Here is a 16,283-nt window from a genome sequence, read left to right as displayed (position 1 = left end):
GTCTCCACCAAGCATCCACACAGACAAACACACATACATACACACACACACACAGCTACTCTAAGTCCTTATTATAATATCGCCCAAGAAAAGCCTTTGAATAATGCATGGGCCAGATAGGCAGATATGTGAACAGTCAGTGTTTCGGTGCTGGGTGCATTTATAAAAGACGCCATCACAAGGATAAACATCCTGGAAACGCCATTCAAGGCATCACGTATTCTGTTTACATGACAAGCAAGTGAGGGAGGTAATTTTCAAAAGAGAGAAAAAAAAAAAGAGAGAGAAAGCACTAAATACTTAATGTACAAGGGGGTTACCTTGTCTTGGCTGCCAGAGAGGCTTGTTGTAAGAGCGCCTGCCTGCTTGGCTTCCTCTCCCCGCTTTTGATATGTGAGCGCAAGCTAAGTGTGTTCAATGGCACGCACAGTCCCCTGGGAGAGCGGGGCTCTTGTTTTTTTTTTTAATAACAACAAGACACTAATAAACTATTGAATAAATAAACAAAACAGCCCGTTTTCTTTGAAGTAACAGAGCCGCAGATTGTTGCTCTGATGCGTTCCGCCACTGACTCGCGGAACAACAACTTTTCATCTGCGCGTTATTTCAGCTTGTTGCTGCGTCTACAGTGTGGAAGTGAAGGGATGCGTTTTTACCTTTCTCGCTCCCGTTCCCTTTCCCTCTCTCGTCTGTGGTTGAGGGCCGGGGACTGTCCATTGGCGATTGAGTGGTGGGAGATGGGCGGCGATGCTTTGGCGGGATTGGAGGAGGAGGTAGTTGAAGAAGAGTTGTTGGTAGAGAGGTCTAGGCCGCCGCTGCCGCCGCCCCCGCCACTGCCAGAGCCGCCGCCGCCACCGCCGCCGCCGCTGTTATGTTTGATGCCGTTGTCTTCCATGGAGTGTCCGCCACCGCCGCCCCCGGTCACGTCCTTCCATAGCTGTTGGAGCTCGGCTGGGCTCAGGCCGGCTAAGACACGAAGACAGAGACAGCAAAAGTTGAAATCAAAACATCGAAAAAACTTCTAGAGCTGCATAGCTCATGCTGCCTTTATGTATGAAGTTTTCATGTTTTCATGTGTGATCCGTTTGCTGGGATCCCCTCCACCGCCACACAACCTCCAACAGGAGGAAATCTTAAATGAAGGATGGACGGAAAAGCTCATTTGTGTTGGTTTCACCCACGAGCAAGTATAAGAAGCATTGATTGTGGCGAATGTGTGCATGCACATTTGCAGATAAACAACTTTTTGTCCAGTGCTCCTTTCCAGCTTGGCAACTAATTAGAGAATATTCGGTCTTTGATTTTCCTCGAACAGTTCCCTGCCTTGTTGTTTTCCTTCTCCGCCATTTTACTCACAAACAACAAACACAGGTGTTTACTTGGCTCACGGGGAGAAAATGGAGCCTGTTCTCTCCTCTCCCTTCTGTCTTTTTTCCCTCCTCTTTCGCCTCTCCCTGGTTCTCAGTCAAGGCAGTAAACAAAAACAACAACAACTGCTGGAAGAAGGAGGGGTGCTGGGGAGCGGGGGGAATAGAAGCAGAGATGGAAAAACAACAAACACAAACAGGCTGAGTAGAGCTAAGAGAGAAACAGAGGTAGACAAAGAAAGCCATAATCAGACAAGAAGAGAAAGAGAATGGGAGAACAGAAGACTAAACAAAACAATCATGGGGAGAGTTAGGGACAAAGTGGAAGGCAGGAGAGCATACCAATGAGGAAGAAGATAGACAGACATACTTAGAGATAACGCAACAGGGACACAGGTGCATACAAATTAGAAAAACAAAGACGGGCAAGACAGAAAGACGGAAAGGACAGGCGGGCACGAAGACGCGAGAGGGAAATCTGGCAGCAGGAAGAGTCGATCGGCGACAGAGAGGCAGTGGCTTACACTTCCAGCCGCACACAAAACACAGGAAGTGTGTGACTACTACCGCTGCGAGTCACGTGCTTCAGATCAACATCAGCCCTGCTCCCTCTTCCCTCTGCCAAATCTCCCTCCTTCGTCCTCCTCCTCCTCCTCCTCCTCTTACCTGGTGGGGGCAGGGTCTGTCCGGGCAGGGCGGCCTGGCCCGGAGCGGGCCCGGGCAGCGACAGCAGGCCCTGCCGCTGCATGTTGAGCAGGTGCTGCTGCTGCTGGAGCTGCTGCATCTGCAGGAGCTGCTGCTGGAAGACGAGCTGCTGGGCGGCCAACTGCTGCTGCTGCTGCTGTTGCTATAGAGAGGAGGAGGAGGAGGAGGAGGAGGAGGAGGAGGAGAGGAGCAAGAGAGGAGCAGGAGAGAGGAGAGCAGGGGAGGGGAGGGAGGGAAAATTACAGGCGAATTAACAACTGAGAGAGGAGAGTGAAGACCGGGTGGTGTGTGCGTGTGTGTGTGTGTGTGTGTGTGTGTGTGTGTGTGTGTGTGTGTGTGTGTGTGTGGCGAGCCTGCACTCACTTGCCTCTGCCATGACCTTAGCTATACCTCTCTGCTTCCTCCTCTGTCTCTCTGCTGCGCTCTCCCTCTCCGTCTGAGCTCAGTCGTTCCCCCGGTTTGTTTTGGGCTGCACCACCGAGCGTTCGCCTTCCCGCCTTTATGCACGTGTGTGTGTGTGTGTGTGTGTGTATGTGTGTATGTGTGTGTGTCCGTCATCATACACGCGCGGAACGACACAAATCTATGCTGATGTACCGGTTCCCACGCCTGTTAGGAGTGTGTGGCTCGTAACTGTGCATGATACTAAGCCTCTGGTATAATCTCCGCCACCCCAGCATCCCACAGTCACCCTCCTCACCCCCCAACCTCCTGCCACCCCTGGTAGTTAATTGTCTCGCATTCACTGATGGTCCGTTTGTGCTTATGTGACCAGAGGGAACAGGCAGAATGAAAGATTTACAGCTCCGTGCGCATGTGAATGCATAGGCATAAACACACACACACACAAACACACACTTCAGTCCCCTCCCTCTCCGCTCTCCTTGCCGTCTCACAGAGTTGTTTATCACTGGGCCAGACTGGCAATTGCATAAGCCCCTGTGCAAAACAACAACAACAACAACAACAAAATGAAAAACATCAAACTCAGTCACCGCGGCAGAGGAGAGAGAGAGAGAAAAAAAGAGTTGGCGAAGAAGCAAATTTTAGGAAGAGACAAAAGCTGGCTCAGAGCTGCAAAACAGAGCCAAACACCTATATTAAATTACAAAAACTCCAGGTAATAATTGACTGTAAGTGCACTCTATTAGATTTAATGGATATTCCATTTTCCTAGTCTGTCAAGCAAAAGGGAAGAAGATGCATATTTGTTGTGATTCGCCGGTGATATTCGTGTTTTTCAGATTTGCACCGCTCCCCACACACGTGTACGCACAGACAGCGTGTCATGCTTACATGTTTCTCTGTGTTTGCATTGTACCTGGACAAGTGTGGGGTGGGGGGGTGGGGGTGGGGGGGCAAAGAGGGAGGCGGGGGGTAAAACTTGTGATGCGCTCACTGGAAAACAGGGCTGCATAATGGAGTGGTGGAACTGGGGGTGGGGAGTGGGGGTGGGGTGGGGGGGGTCTGTCCCCCACAACCTCCACCTGGCCTCAAGAGAAATAAGGGAGCAATTTCTATTCCATATTTGATGGCGAGGCTCCTGAAAAACTCTATTCACAAATCCAAACAGAAACAAAGCCGTCGGGAGGTCAGTTGCGACTTCCTGTTGGGGCAGCATAATGGGCTGCTTGAAGAGACAGCGAGAGGTAAAACAAGGAGAGAGAGATAAAAAAAAGAAAAAAGAAAAAAACAAGGCACAGTGTGTGTTGATGTGATGCCTATTTTTTTTTTTTTCCTCTTATCAATTTAACTGCTTCCATACATAAAGAGTGTTGTCAGGATGTGGCCCCGGACTGGCTCGCCAGGTTCAACGCCAACGCCGTTACGCAAATGTGGCTAAGGCTGGCGCGCTCGTCTCCTCTGTCGGGCGGCTGCCTGTCACCGTGATTTATAGCCGTCGTGCATCGTAACTTTAGCGGTGGCGCACGTGTTTGTGTGTGTTTTGACGCCCGCAGAAACAGTTCATTAACGAGTCGGACGCCGGACCCTTCCCGTCTCAGGTCTCCTTTCTATAAATCAAACTCTGTCTGAGCGTGTGTGCAGACGCGCCGCGCATGGATGTGACCTCAGACGATTCATTAATGGAGAAAGTCCCTGTGTGTCCCGTACTGTATGAAGGCAGGACGGTGTATCGCTTGCAGACGAGGGAGAAACATTGTATACACGCAGTCAAACCCAAGAAAGTACAGGCATTTGTTTGTAAATGTAAGAAATAAAAGTCAGTCAAAATGTGTTGTGTTTCAGTCATTTTTGTTAACAAGTCCCAAGATTAACACGACGGGTGAATCCAGCTCTTCTGTTATTTAAAGAGTGGGAACCAGTGGTGATGCGGATGTGTTACCTCTTTAGCCTGCTTGCCGGGGTGTTGCTGCTGGAGAAGCTGCAGGTGAAGCTGCTCCTGTTGTTTCTTATAAAACTCCTGCAGGTGTTGCTGGAGTAGAAATTAGAAAGTGAAAATGAGGGAAACAGGTAAATATGCGTTTGTCAAATTAAGAAATTGTCTCATATCACATCCTAATTAAACCTCAGGTCTTCTTAAAAAAAAAAACAAAAAACTTTTCAGTGTTTAAGCGACAAAACACAGGCTCATGCAGACATTTAGAGGCTGCAGAATTTAATTCCAACTGATTTACATTCAGAATACTGAACAAGCATCCCTTACAAATCACTACAAATCTCCTTTCAATCTTGCCCTCACTTCCAGAGCGCCAGCTGGAATTCACATGCTTTGTTAAATAGAAACTGTTGCGCTCTGTCAATAACATTCTCTACTGCTTTTGGCATTTGTATCCCTGCTGTCTTTCACAGTTCTTTTCACATGGACTTTAATAGTCCCACAGTTCTGTGGGGACACCAATCCATCATATTAACTACGTGATTGGCTGCCAGAGTGCACAGGCCTCCTTTGGAGTGGCTGAAATAAACAGAATCAACCCTCTCCACGTCAGGTTTGCTGCAATGAACAGATTGTTTGACACACAAAGGGTGACAGCTGTTTAAACTTTGATTTCACTTTTGAGACGGGAGATCTTTAGATGGCTGTGTGGCCTGAAGTAAAAGTCCATGAAGCGGGCCACTGAAATGCACGGCCCACTTCTGTGCAAAACATCCACATGATTTACCAGTCAGTAATGATAAAAATGAATGGGAGCCGGAGGAGCGATTGAGAAATATTGTGGACTCTCACCGTTGTCACTTAATCTACGTACATCGACTATCGACCTCAGCTAAATAATGATGCAGGGCTGCCGCGGATTTTACAATCAAACTGATTTAATTCAAGATGATCAAGCTGAATTAGGAACAATGCAGGACAGCGCTATCCTAAAAAAGATATAAACTAAAAACGTTGAGTCAACTTTTTCGACCAGTGCCTTTAATTCCTGTGAAAACGCTGAGCAAAGGCCTGTAATTACACCGAAATCGCATCTTGAGTTGGGGGCTCTTAATGAAGAGGAATAATCAGAATGACTGATGCTCTTAATTAAACTATTCTCTTTTCCTTAATCAAATCCATAAATGAGAAATGCATTTCAATTCCGGCGTGAGACTGAGTCAAGCTGAATCCAAATATTACATCATCCATCACCTATCACTCAGCTGCTGGTGTTCAATCCAACGGTGCCCTACTCTCCCAGTCCCTGATGGATGCTTGTCAGGGAATTGAACCAGCGACACGGTGGAGAGTTAATTAGAGGCGACATGACCAAGTACGTCAATTTTCAGATTCCTCTTGGTAAGCGTGTCAAGGACGCGGGACGGCGGTGAGTTGGCAGAAGCCAGCAGAGGCTGTGCTGCACAGGAATGACTCAGGCTAGCAGGAGTTTTGGGTGTGCATGTCTCTGTGCACACACACTCAAGATATTACTGCAATATTAAAGTATTTGAGGGTTAAAATAAACATGTAATGAGGTGATAAAGCTTTGGATTTAGGCGCTTGGTTGTGTACGGATTAGCGTGCAACTCGCCTGTTTAGTAAGCTTGTGCGTGTGTAGATGTGTGTGTTTGCGCATGTACACACCCAGTTCCTGCTGTCGGGGCACGGCTTACCTGCAGACATGCGTGCGTGTGTGTGCATGTGTTTGTTGGCGGGCGAGCGAGTGAGCGAGCTTACCTGCTGCAGCATGACGGCCTGCTGCTGCTGGAGCAGGGCCTGGAGCTGCTGGGGGGAGAGCACCTGCTGCTGGAGGATCTGCTGCATCTGTTGCGGCGTGATCACCTGGGGACTCATCATGGCCACTGACACTGGAACCTGGACGGCGGAGGAAGGGCGGGGGGGACAAAAACGTGGAGGGATGAGGAGCCGACAAGACAGGAGCAAAAAGATGCGGAGGAAAGTACACTGAAACTATATTTAAGCTTGGAAAAATACACTTGTGGCAGTTAACAGTAAGCACGTAGGTGTGGTGCAGACAGTATAAAAAATAGAGCATTAGAGATTTATGTCAGCCATGGTGGCACGGATCTACTGGGAGTGTGGTAATTGGTGGTTTGAAAGGTAGGGAGAGCAGGCCTCCCAAGGCCGTGCTGCTTGGCAGCCTGGAGGAGATGCTGAAGGACAGATGGGTGCTGTGCCTTTGTGTTGCTCATCTTATTTTCTTGCCTTTAGTCCGCTGGGAAAAGTAAGGGATTTAAATAGACATAGACCTTAATTAGCAGGACCCTTGAACTCCCCCACTTTAGCGTGCCTATCAGTGCTGCTATTGTGAAACAGCGTGAAAATGCACCACTGCAAAGTTGATTAAAAACTACACTGATGAAGTGGACATGTGGCAGGCCCAATCAGCGTGATGGGGTGGGCCGTGGCTGAGAGTTTGGGGTTCATCCTGAGCATTTCTTTCCTTTTTTTCTTCATATCCAGGGGAGGAAAAAAAGTGGAGCATTTTTTTCGTTGCTCAATGCCTGCTGTAGAGAACATGGCTTTAAAAAGCAGCCAAAAGTACTCGTGGCCTCTGCCGGCATGCGACTTTGAAAAATGTGTGTCATTTTTGGCGATTATCACTAAACCACAAGCTGTCAAACAGCTGCAGGAGGAACTTTGGCAAAACTGAGATAGGTATTCTGTATTTCTGCCAAATTCTTTTACAGACGATATGTTTGTTTTCAGTCTTTGATTGTGAGTTCAGAGTCCAACAACTGCGGAATTTCCGATTCGTATGGCCGCTTAAAATGTATTTGAACCACTCCTGTTATAACAAACAAAATCAGCCTAATTAGCGTACTGCGTGATTCACTCTGCAACAACACAATATGTTTTTAAGTGTTCATCTTTTCCTGTCACATTTACAATGTGATATAATCAGGTCAGACGCAATTAGTTTGGTGTTTTATACAAAAAAGATAAAAGAAAAGACTTGGATTGAAGTAGCAGGTACAGCCCATCGCAGCATCTTGTGAACAAACAATGTGGACAGACAAGCTTTATGTGCTCTAACACCATTACAAGATCAACACGTAGCGACACCTTTGCTGATGCTAATTGCAAGAGTGTTGGTACCGAGCTGCCATGACAGTAGCTGAGCCTATATGGTGTGTCAGGGGGCCAATAAGACATCCCTGTCCTCATCGCCAGCTAATCAAGCTGGCTTGATTACTTTCCATGCATGTCTCTCCTCCCTCTCTCCCTCTCTCTCTCTCTCTCTCTCTCTCTCTCCCTCTCTCTCTGTCAGGCCTTGACACGTCCTTGTTTAGCTCTCCTCTCCTCGACGCCTACCCCCCACCCCCAGGTTTTCCCCCCTCTTTGATTAGCCGAGACATTTGCATGGTCACTACACATTTTTCATTTTAGAAGTCATTATGCATTAGTGGCTCCTGATCGCCCGCCTTGACTAATCCTGATGAACTGAAAATCACAGCTGAAGGTCAACTTCCAGCCGGCCCCGCTGCACATTCATATTCATATTCAAACAAATCCTGCCTCCATTGTTCATTAGGGTCTTAGAGAGAAGGGACTCCATCTAAGGTGGAAGGGATGGAGGAGGAGGAGGAGGAGGAGGGGAGGAGGAGGGGAGGAGGAGGATGTTGTGGTACATCTCTTTTCTTCTGTGGACTCCTCTACGCGGGAGCACAAGAGAAATTGCATTCAAAATAAGCGAGGTACTGAACAAAAGCCGTCAAAAGTTGCAAATTAAACAGTCCATGTGTAATTATGCAAATGCTCTGCTTACACCTTCAACGTTATTAACCCTTAAAGGTACATTTGCTAGGTAAGTAATTACCCCTGCAGTCACTCCTGGTTTTGTGTTGGATGCCATTACAATGGGACGAGTGTGGCTGAGAAACAACATGAGAAATGCACTCATTAAGACTATTAATTGGACTGCCGGCTCAGAGATGGTCTGCTTCATGAAAAAAAGGAAGCAGGCTTAGATGTGAAGGATTTAACATAAACGTATGCGCATGCATATGTAAAACAGCGTGAAATATAAATTCTGTGTTGCACTTCAAACACTTTCTTCATTGTGAAAGTGGCGAAGCACGCGACAAGGCAGATACTTGTAAATGAATAATGCAGCATCTCAGTGTCAATGAGTGAAACGGAACAAGACTTCAAGAGCGAACAGATAAATAAAAACAGCAAACATCCAGATTGTGAAAAGAAACAGCGACTGCTTCTTGCACTTTTATTAGCCTTTAGTGGCGTAATGGCTGCAAATCATCTTCATTTCACCACTGCTCCCAATACAAAAAAAGGGGAAGGAAAAGGAGAGAAAAGGCAGGAGAAAGAAAGAGAGGGGAGAAAAGGCACTGGCCCACATCCATTGTGAAGTGCAGCACAATGCTAATTCCAGCATTTAACTGCATGCTTTTCTGCTTGACGTATCAGAGGCTCCAAGATGAAAGCAGATAAGTAATTGCTCTCCTGGTTCTTATTCTTCACTGACAACCCATAAATTTAATTTTACACACACGTTCATTTACATTTTCGAGTATATGACATGATAATTGCAGGAATATAACACCTCCATTCTGCAGGATACTGCAGGAGGGCTTGATTGACGTGAGCGGTGAATTGAAAGGAACAGGAGGCTGAATTGCCTCTCCTTGAAATGATTTTGCCACGAAGGGATAAAATTAATGAGCATTTAGTAGACGCTGGCAGTGGCGTAAACATCCACGTACTGTGAATAGACCCTCTTTCGTAGAAGAGGAGCCGTGATACGCAATTGGTCTGTGCCTCTGTTCCTCCATAATCCAAAAGGATATGTTCCTCGTATCGGCGCACAAAAAAAAAGCATTCATGAGATTTATTAAAATGGTCTGAAATTAGCTGGAGCTGATTTAGCCACTTGGGACCCTAATAACAGAAGGTTACAATGGCGGAAATTTGGAAGAGGAAAAACTGAGCCCCTTTCAAATTACTTGGAAAAAAAAAAAAAAGACTTCTGTCTGTCATTCCTACTTTATAGACATTTGTAGGAAACATGCTCGTTTCTGACTGCGCTCGCAATCTGAGCCCATATTTGTTTATGTCCCTCGTCCTAAAAAGAACAATGAGCCATATTGACGTGAACTTTGAAGACATGTGGTTTGCCCTAAAAGTTGGAGAGCAAAACAAAGGACCTTTAAATTGGCTCATGATGTAAAAACACTGGCCGGGCCCTCAACAGAACAAGCAGATCATTACACCACTCTTGTCACACCAGCAGCCTGTATCCAGCCTCTCCAATGCTTCGCGAAAGGTCAAGCTCTGTTACCGAGAGCTCAGGTAGCTCCTTCCAGGCACAGATGGCACCTGAGTCCCTCATTAGGCTTGATTCAACTGGGCATTGTGGGAATAAATGCAAAAAGCTCCAATATCTGTTGTTGACTACGCTGGCTGACAGCGCTGTCCATCCTGTCCAGCAGGTCTGGATGCTCCCATGTGGCACACTTCATTTTTTTAAATAACACTCTTTCGGGGGAACTCAGATCAGTAGCATATGGATTTAAAATAACAATTAGACCAGAAGACTCCATTTTATTCCAAATAAAATCCCGGAGCACTAATATTCAGGGGGGAACATGTGATTAGATGGCCGCCATAAACATCAAGTGAGCAGTGAAAAATGGGCAGTTATCAGCGGCGGAGGTTCCTGTAGCACTGGACATGGGACTAAACTGCACTCCAGACACTGCTATGATAAATACAATGAGGAATCTAGGGTCCTGGTTGGTAATTACTGAGAGGAGCCACTACTAATTAGGCCAAGCGGCTTCATTGTGCACAGAAAGAAATCAAGAAAAAAAAAAAAAAAGAAAGGGAAGAAACTCCCTCATCGTGACCCCCCGTTGCTATTTCATCTCAATCTCCTGAGCATCCCAGAGGGGGGAAAAGGGACAAACCTCAGACCTCCATTGTAGCCTGTGGACTTCTGACCTCTCAACTCCCTCTCAGTTGACACTGCTCATTTACTAGCCAATTACTGCCAAATGTGGCCTCCACCATTATTGATAGCTGGGACTCTCCACTAAAGGACCACCAAGGCAAGAGGTCGAGCTTATCTGGCGCGCTGGAGTTCCAGTGTGCGGTCTGCAAAGGCGGCGTGTGTGTGTGTGTGTGTGTGTGTGTGTGTGTGTGTGTGTGTGTGTTTACAACGTCAAATCACACATGCATACATGTGAGCCACATTCAAATGTGTATCATGTGTTCAGCTTAGGGAGATCAATACTCTAGATTGTCAAGACTGAAGCTAAGTAGATTACTGAATGTTTTCCTAAATCAATTTCCATAGCAGTTTGGCAGCAGTGCGAGGGAAGTGCAATTTATCATAACATAAAGACCCATCATGTAAAAGCCTCTAATAAAAAGCCCGAGGAGATTGGGACGAGCTTAGCACAATTTCCATATTGATTTATCTCTACATGTAGAAAGTCACTGATTAAGCCTCTTGAATTTACTGTGCATCAGAGTAGCTGCACAACACGGCTCGTGCACATTGTTTGTGTCATCATCAGTTCAAACTGTCGCTGCTTTATCATCACACTGGCGCGATTCACTCCTGACCGCTGCGGCCCTGCAGGTGCACAGAGTTCAAGAGTAAACGCAGGCGACAGAGAGAGTGAAATGGAGGGAATTAAAAAAAAAGAAAGAAAGAAAGTGCAGAGAGAGGAGAGAGCTGCGACAGGGAGGCAGAGAGCGTGAGAGAGAGTACAAGCGAGAGCAGGTGAGGAGGACGACAGAGGAGGAGGGGGGGGGGGGGGGGGGGGGGGGGGTGCTTTCCTCTGATGTTGCAGGTAATATGGCCTCCACTGGATCAGCCTCTTCATCAGTGACACACAGTAAATTACAAGTGCTTCAAGCAGCTCAGTGAATTATAGTTCATCACTTGGAAAGGCTTTCCCCCTCACCACCGGGGCCCAGGCGTATCAGATCTGCCGGTTAGGATCCAATTAACACCCTGGCCAGAATCATCTGATTGCATGTGTAAGGGCTGGTATAACTCGTTTATTGCACCCATGTATCTTCTGTCACAAGGTAAATTTGTTGCTGCTACATCAAAGGTCTGAGCTACTTTTTTTTTTTTTTTTTATCCCTCCCTCTCACTTTCTCTTGATCCCCCAAACTCAGCTACCTCGCCTTGGGGTTGCATTTCAACTTCTTTTGCATCACAATGATGAACCTGCTCTGTCCTCGCAATTTAGCAATCTTGTCCTGTAGGTGTTGTAAATGCAGGCAGAAAAGAGAGGTGGGGAGGGAGATGGGATGTGAAAAAAAAAAAAAAATCTTGTTTTCTGGTTACAAAAGCAGTAACCAAGGGTGTTTGACTTAAAATGTGCTGACGTTTTTTTTCTCTCTCTTTTTCTCTCTTAGAGTCAACAGAAGTTTTCCTCATGAATAACATAATATCCCCCCCCCCTTCTCTTTTCCCCCCTTCGCTGTGATAATTCTTCTCTATTTTCAGATCCAACCAGAGGGGATGCAGCGGAAAGATATATTCATAAATGTAAATGTGAACTAGCATCCTTTAGCCACGCACGCCAGAGTCAGCTAACCTATGCTCGAGCCTAGCGTCACAGCCCTTTTCCCTGAATCTGCGTGTGTGTTCCGCATGAAAGCCAATAAGCAGATGAGTGCCGCTATTGAGACGATATTGGCTCAGTGGCGAGACGTGTGGAGCTGACCTTTAAAAGTGTGACACTTCCTCGGATGGCCCGGTGGCCACAGTTACCCTGACTGGTCTGGGGCTGAAAGCCGCAAATTTACAGAAAACTCGGCAAAAAAAAAAAAAAAAAAAAAAAAACCCATCATCTCACACAATCCTCGAACCGGCCAGAGAAAGCCGGAATCTTTTCATTCCGGCTCGGAGCTGGAGCATTGCACAGATGGGACTGAGGTTATTAGTCTTGTAAAAAGGTATTCACAGCTTGATAGTGTGAAAGGGGGGAGCGGAGCAGCAGTTGCTACACTCGCTCGGGGCAAGCTTTCAGGTTTTGCATGATTTAGAATTGGACGTTGGGAACGGGGAGGCGGGTCAGAAGGTGCCTTCACACTGTCAAGCTCCCGTCTAACGGGCCGGCGGAGCGGGGTTACGGGAGGTCACCCGAGCTGTTTCACATGTGCCCTCTGACTTATAGAGGTGGTAGCTGTGTCACAATGGGGAAACATGTTATGCGGTGATGTGGCAGAGATAGCTGGGCGTGTTTGGGCCAGACCGAGCACATGTTTCAGTTTGTGTAACAGATTCTGAAACCATTTTTCACAAACGTTTCCAAACCCGATCGTTCAGGAGGCGCTAAGTCACCAAACTGTGCAAAAAGTCACTTCTAGCAACGTGAAACTTTAAGCAGCCGCCACTGTGCTTGTGTTTATGTGTGTGTGTGTGTGTGTGTGTGTGTGTGTGCCGTGTGTGGATGCGTTATGTATGTGCGAGCGCGCGCGAAACAACTGTCAGATTCGTAGGCCTCTGTAATCCTCTCCGCCTCTCCTTGTCCGCGTTTCTTTATTTGTATTCCAAATGTCAGTGTATAAATGCCTTTCAGAGGGGGGATATTGCCACAGAGAAGAGGAGAGCGAGGCGAGAGAAGGAGCAGAGGAGAAAGGCGCCAAGACGAGAGGGTGTTGTGTGCCTTGGGAGAGCCGTGTAAGCAGCATGGCGGAGGCAGGGGGATTTACAGGAAGAAATAGGTGTTTATTGAGTGCTCCCGTGGGCTTACTGTGTAATAATAGACCTGTCACATTACGCAAATGTGGAGAAGCAGCTTGTGTGCGCGTGTTTGTATGTGTGTTTGGGGGAACTGTTTTCTTCCTTGCGTGCATGTGAATGCCAGAGCTGCTTTCCTCCGCATCATCAACTCCTGAGCAGCAGCAATGAGCAAGTGGATAGAATTAGTCAGGCGAGAGCCTTTAGCCGCTAATACGAGTAATTAAAACTGCAATCTGAGGCACTTAGATGCTTGTGTACTAAATAATTTACATGCCATGATCTATGGATCATTTCTCGCTCTTAAATACCAAAGATGGAGAACAGAAGGGGAAAAAAGAGACTGGCAGAGGATTTATCAGTATCTCCGCCATAAGCAGGATGTCATGGTAATATTAATCCCTTCCCCACTTTCTGCCGCACTAATCATACAAGGGGATCAATCCGCCTGATTCCTCTGGTGGAAAACATGTAGCTTGATTGCAACTGACTCTTATCTAGTGGTAAAGCTAATAAAATATTGCACCGTAGCACCCGCTGTGGCCTCATAATCCAGGTAAATAATGCAGCTTTATTGGGTAAACTCCCTCAAGACAGGGACAAAAAAAAAAAGAAAAAAAAGCATAATCTGCTCCTGATGAGTGGAAAGAAATAAAACAATAATAAACAGCCCAAAAAAAGAGGCATTCTAATCAAGTTTCCATCGCATTAGACTGATATTTGCACAAAGGAGTATTACAGTTAAAATGTCACTTGAAATGAGAGGATTCAAGGGCACACCGGCAGCAACGTTCCCACTGCAAAAAACGGAGCAGGATGCACGCCGTGCTGTTTGTGTGTGTCGCTGTGAGAGCAGCGGCGCCTCTCTGGCGACACCCTGCATGGAGACTTTTTGGAACAAAGAGGTGAGGATGTTAATAAAAGCTGGATCAACAAATGGATTAGTTTGGGAGCAGAGGACGGGCCGATCGGCAGGCCCTCTGATTCATATTGATTCATATCGCCAACAAGCCAAGGATGGAGTAAGCAAATGTAAATATTCAATATTTACTATCCGCTGGTGTTATTAGAGGCAGGGGCTTGGACAGGGGGCCGACGGTTATCATGCACCCTCACAGCTCTCTTTCAATATTATTCTTCATGCGATGTATTGTACTTGGTGGCTGTGCAGGCATTTGTAGATCACAGGATCCCATTTGTTTGAGTCGCTTCGCTCTGGCATCCTCAAACAGAGGAACCGCAGTGGACCCCGTCAAAAAGCCCCACACAGCGGATGTTTAATGATTTCTTTTTTTTTTTTTTTTCCTCATCCCAGCTGCACACAGTAAGTATAAACCCAAAATTAATAAAGAGTTGTCTAATTTTATTGCCGCTGTGTTAGAATTTACTGATAATTTTCATGCCTTCGATGAGTCCCGGCTAAATTATTTAAGCATAAGCATGACTGAGTCTTCGCCAACCTTATCTCCTCGCCAGCACGTAATTAGGTACACAGGGGTGTGACTCCAATTGAAGGTGTCGCCATTGTTAGACTCTGTGAAAATATCAACGGGTGAGGTTAACGCCAATTTCCCTGTCATTAATGAAATGCACAGAGCTCCTAATGAGGTAAACCATTGCTCCTTGATAGTGCTTATTAGACGAGTGGAGGGCACAAACTCCCACACTTCAATTTGAAACGACTAAAAATAAATTAAAAGAAAAAAAAAGTTATTGTTAAAAAAAAAAAAAAAAACACGGAGCAGATGTCAAGGAGCCTTACGTAATTTAAAGCGAGAAAAACTGTCTGGTTGACTTGAGGAATGGAAAAGGAAAAAAAAACTCGCTAGTGTGCGAAAAATCTTAACACCAGGAAGAAAGAGGAATGAAGGCAACGTCTTAATGTGCGCACGTGAGCGCGGCAGTGTCGGCGTGAAGCTGTTGTGAGTGCACATGTGTACAAGTGTGACCTTCTCCAAATCGCTGACAACAGAAATAGACAGCTCTACAAATCAATAAGGTAAATTAGTGTTGAGGGGTGGAACTGACAGGCAGTTGGAATTAGCTGTCTGCATAACCCACCAGCCAGGCTGACATATCTTTCAAATAATAACTAACCTCTGGATGTTCCTGCGTCGACAACACTATGGATCCATTGTAAGAAAAGCATGCAGGTCAAAGAGGTCACCCAATTTGCCGTCCGCCAATTAAACGCTGTGGAGATGCTCGCCGCATTTATTGTCCAATCTGATGGACAATAAGCGCCACATTTCACAATCAATGAAAAACCGGCGTGTGCAATCGAGTGAACGGTGGAAGTATGCAACTTCGCTCCCTTCGTGCTGTTTCCTGCGGCGATGTGACGCTGAGCTTCCTGGGGACCGGCTTGTCCAGGTTTAAGATTCCAATGACAGGTCCAAGGATTGCGTTGGCAAATCAAACACACTTTGCGGAACAGAGGAAATCTTCTTTTCGGGGGAGCATGTATTATGGATGGACTTAAGAGATTAGATGGGGAGCTGCTTTACCTGCAGTGGACGCTGCTTGTCCTGGCTCTTTGGAGATTTCAGGCCACTGCCTGGCTGCTGCAAGAGTAATTGCCTCGCTGCTTGTAGGGCCTGCGAAGCAAAAGAACACAAAGACAAAAGACGGCGTGAAAAAAAAGAGAGAGAGAGAGAGAGAGGGAGAGAACGATAAGGAGGAAGGAAGAAATAGTAGAAATAAACTATTTCACTTCCTGAAGATAATTCAAATTTTCACACACAAACCGCCGTCTCTGAATGAGAAACCCTGTCAAATGTCACCTTCCTCATTTTGACATGGGTAACATTACGCTGGAGATATGTTTTAGTTACGATTCATAGAGCTATGATCAGGGATAAATACAGTTTGTCTGGAGCAGGCCAGAAGAAGAGCGTGGCGTGGAGGGGGGTGGTGGGCAGGAAAAAAAAAAAAAAAAGGCAGAGTAGAATTGACCTGTCTAGTGTGTGCTCGACTGAAATACCCACTTCTCTCTGCAAATTACCGCCACATTTGCATATTCATAATATCAATTTGAAGTAGAGGCAGCACCATGTGAAGTGTCCCTGGGAGCTGTAATTAAAGT

General features: G+C 46.4%; 1 protein-coding gene across 9 annotated transcripts in view; it reads right to left on the bottom strand.

Moving 5' to 3' along the window:
• foxp2 (forkhead box P2) overlaps positions 1-16,283 on the bottom strand; it is a 103,828-nt gene that overhangs the window by 27,646 nt on the left and 59,899 nt on the right. For all 9 annotated transcript variants that reach the window (XM_030112970.1, XM_030112975.1, XM_030112979.1 and 6 more), the window contains 5 exons: positions 15,706-15,795; positions 6,190-6,327; positions 4,417-4,506; positions 2,034-2,214; positions 657-966 (listed from right to left, as the gene is read on the bottom strand). In XM_030112970.1, coding sequence (XP_029968830.1) covers positions 657-966; positions 2,034-2,214; positions 4,417-4,506; positions 6,190-6,327; positions 15,706-15,795 — 809 coding nt within the window. The remainder of the gene's footprint in view (positions 1-656; positions 967-2,033; positions 2,215-4,416; positions 4,507-6,189; positions 6,328-15,705; positions 15,796-16,283) is intronic.

This window comes from Salarias fasciatus, chromosome 17 (genome assembly GCF_902148845.1).
Source record: "Salarias fasciatus chromosome 17, fSalaFa1.1, whole genome shotgun sequence".
NCBI classification, from domain to species: Eukaryota; Metazoa; Chordata; class Actinopteri; order Blenniiformes; family Blenniidae; genus Salarias; species Salarias fasciatus.
This window is presented reverse-complemented; position numbering and strand designations above follow the sequence as displayed.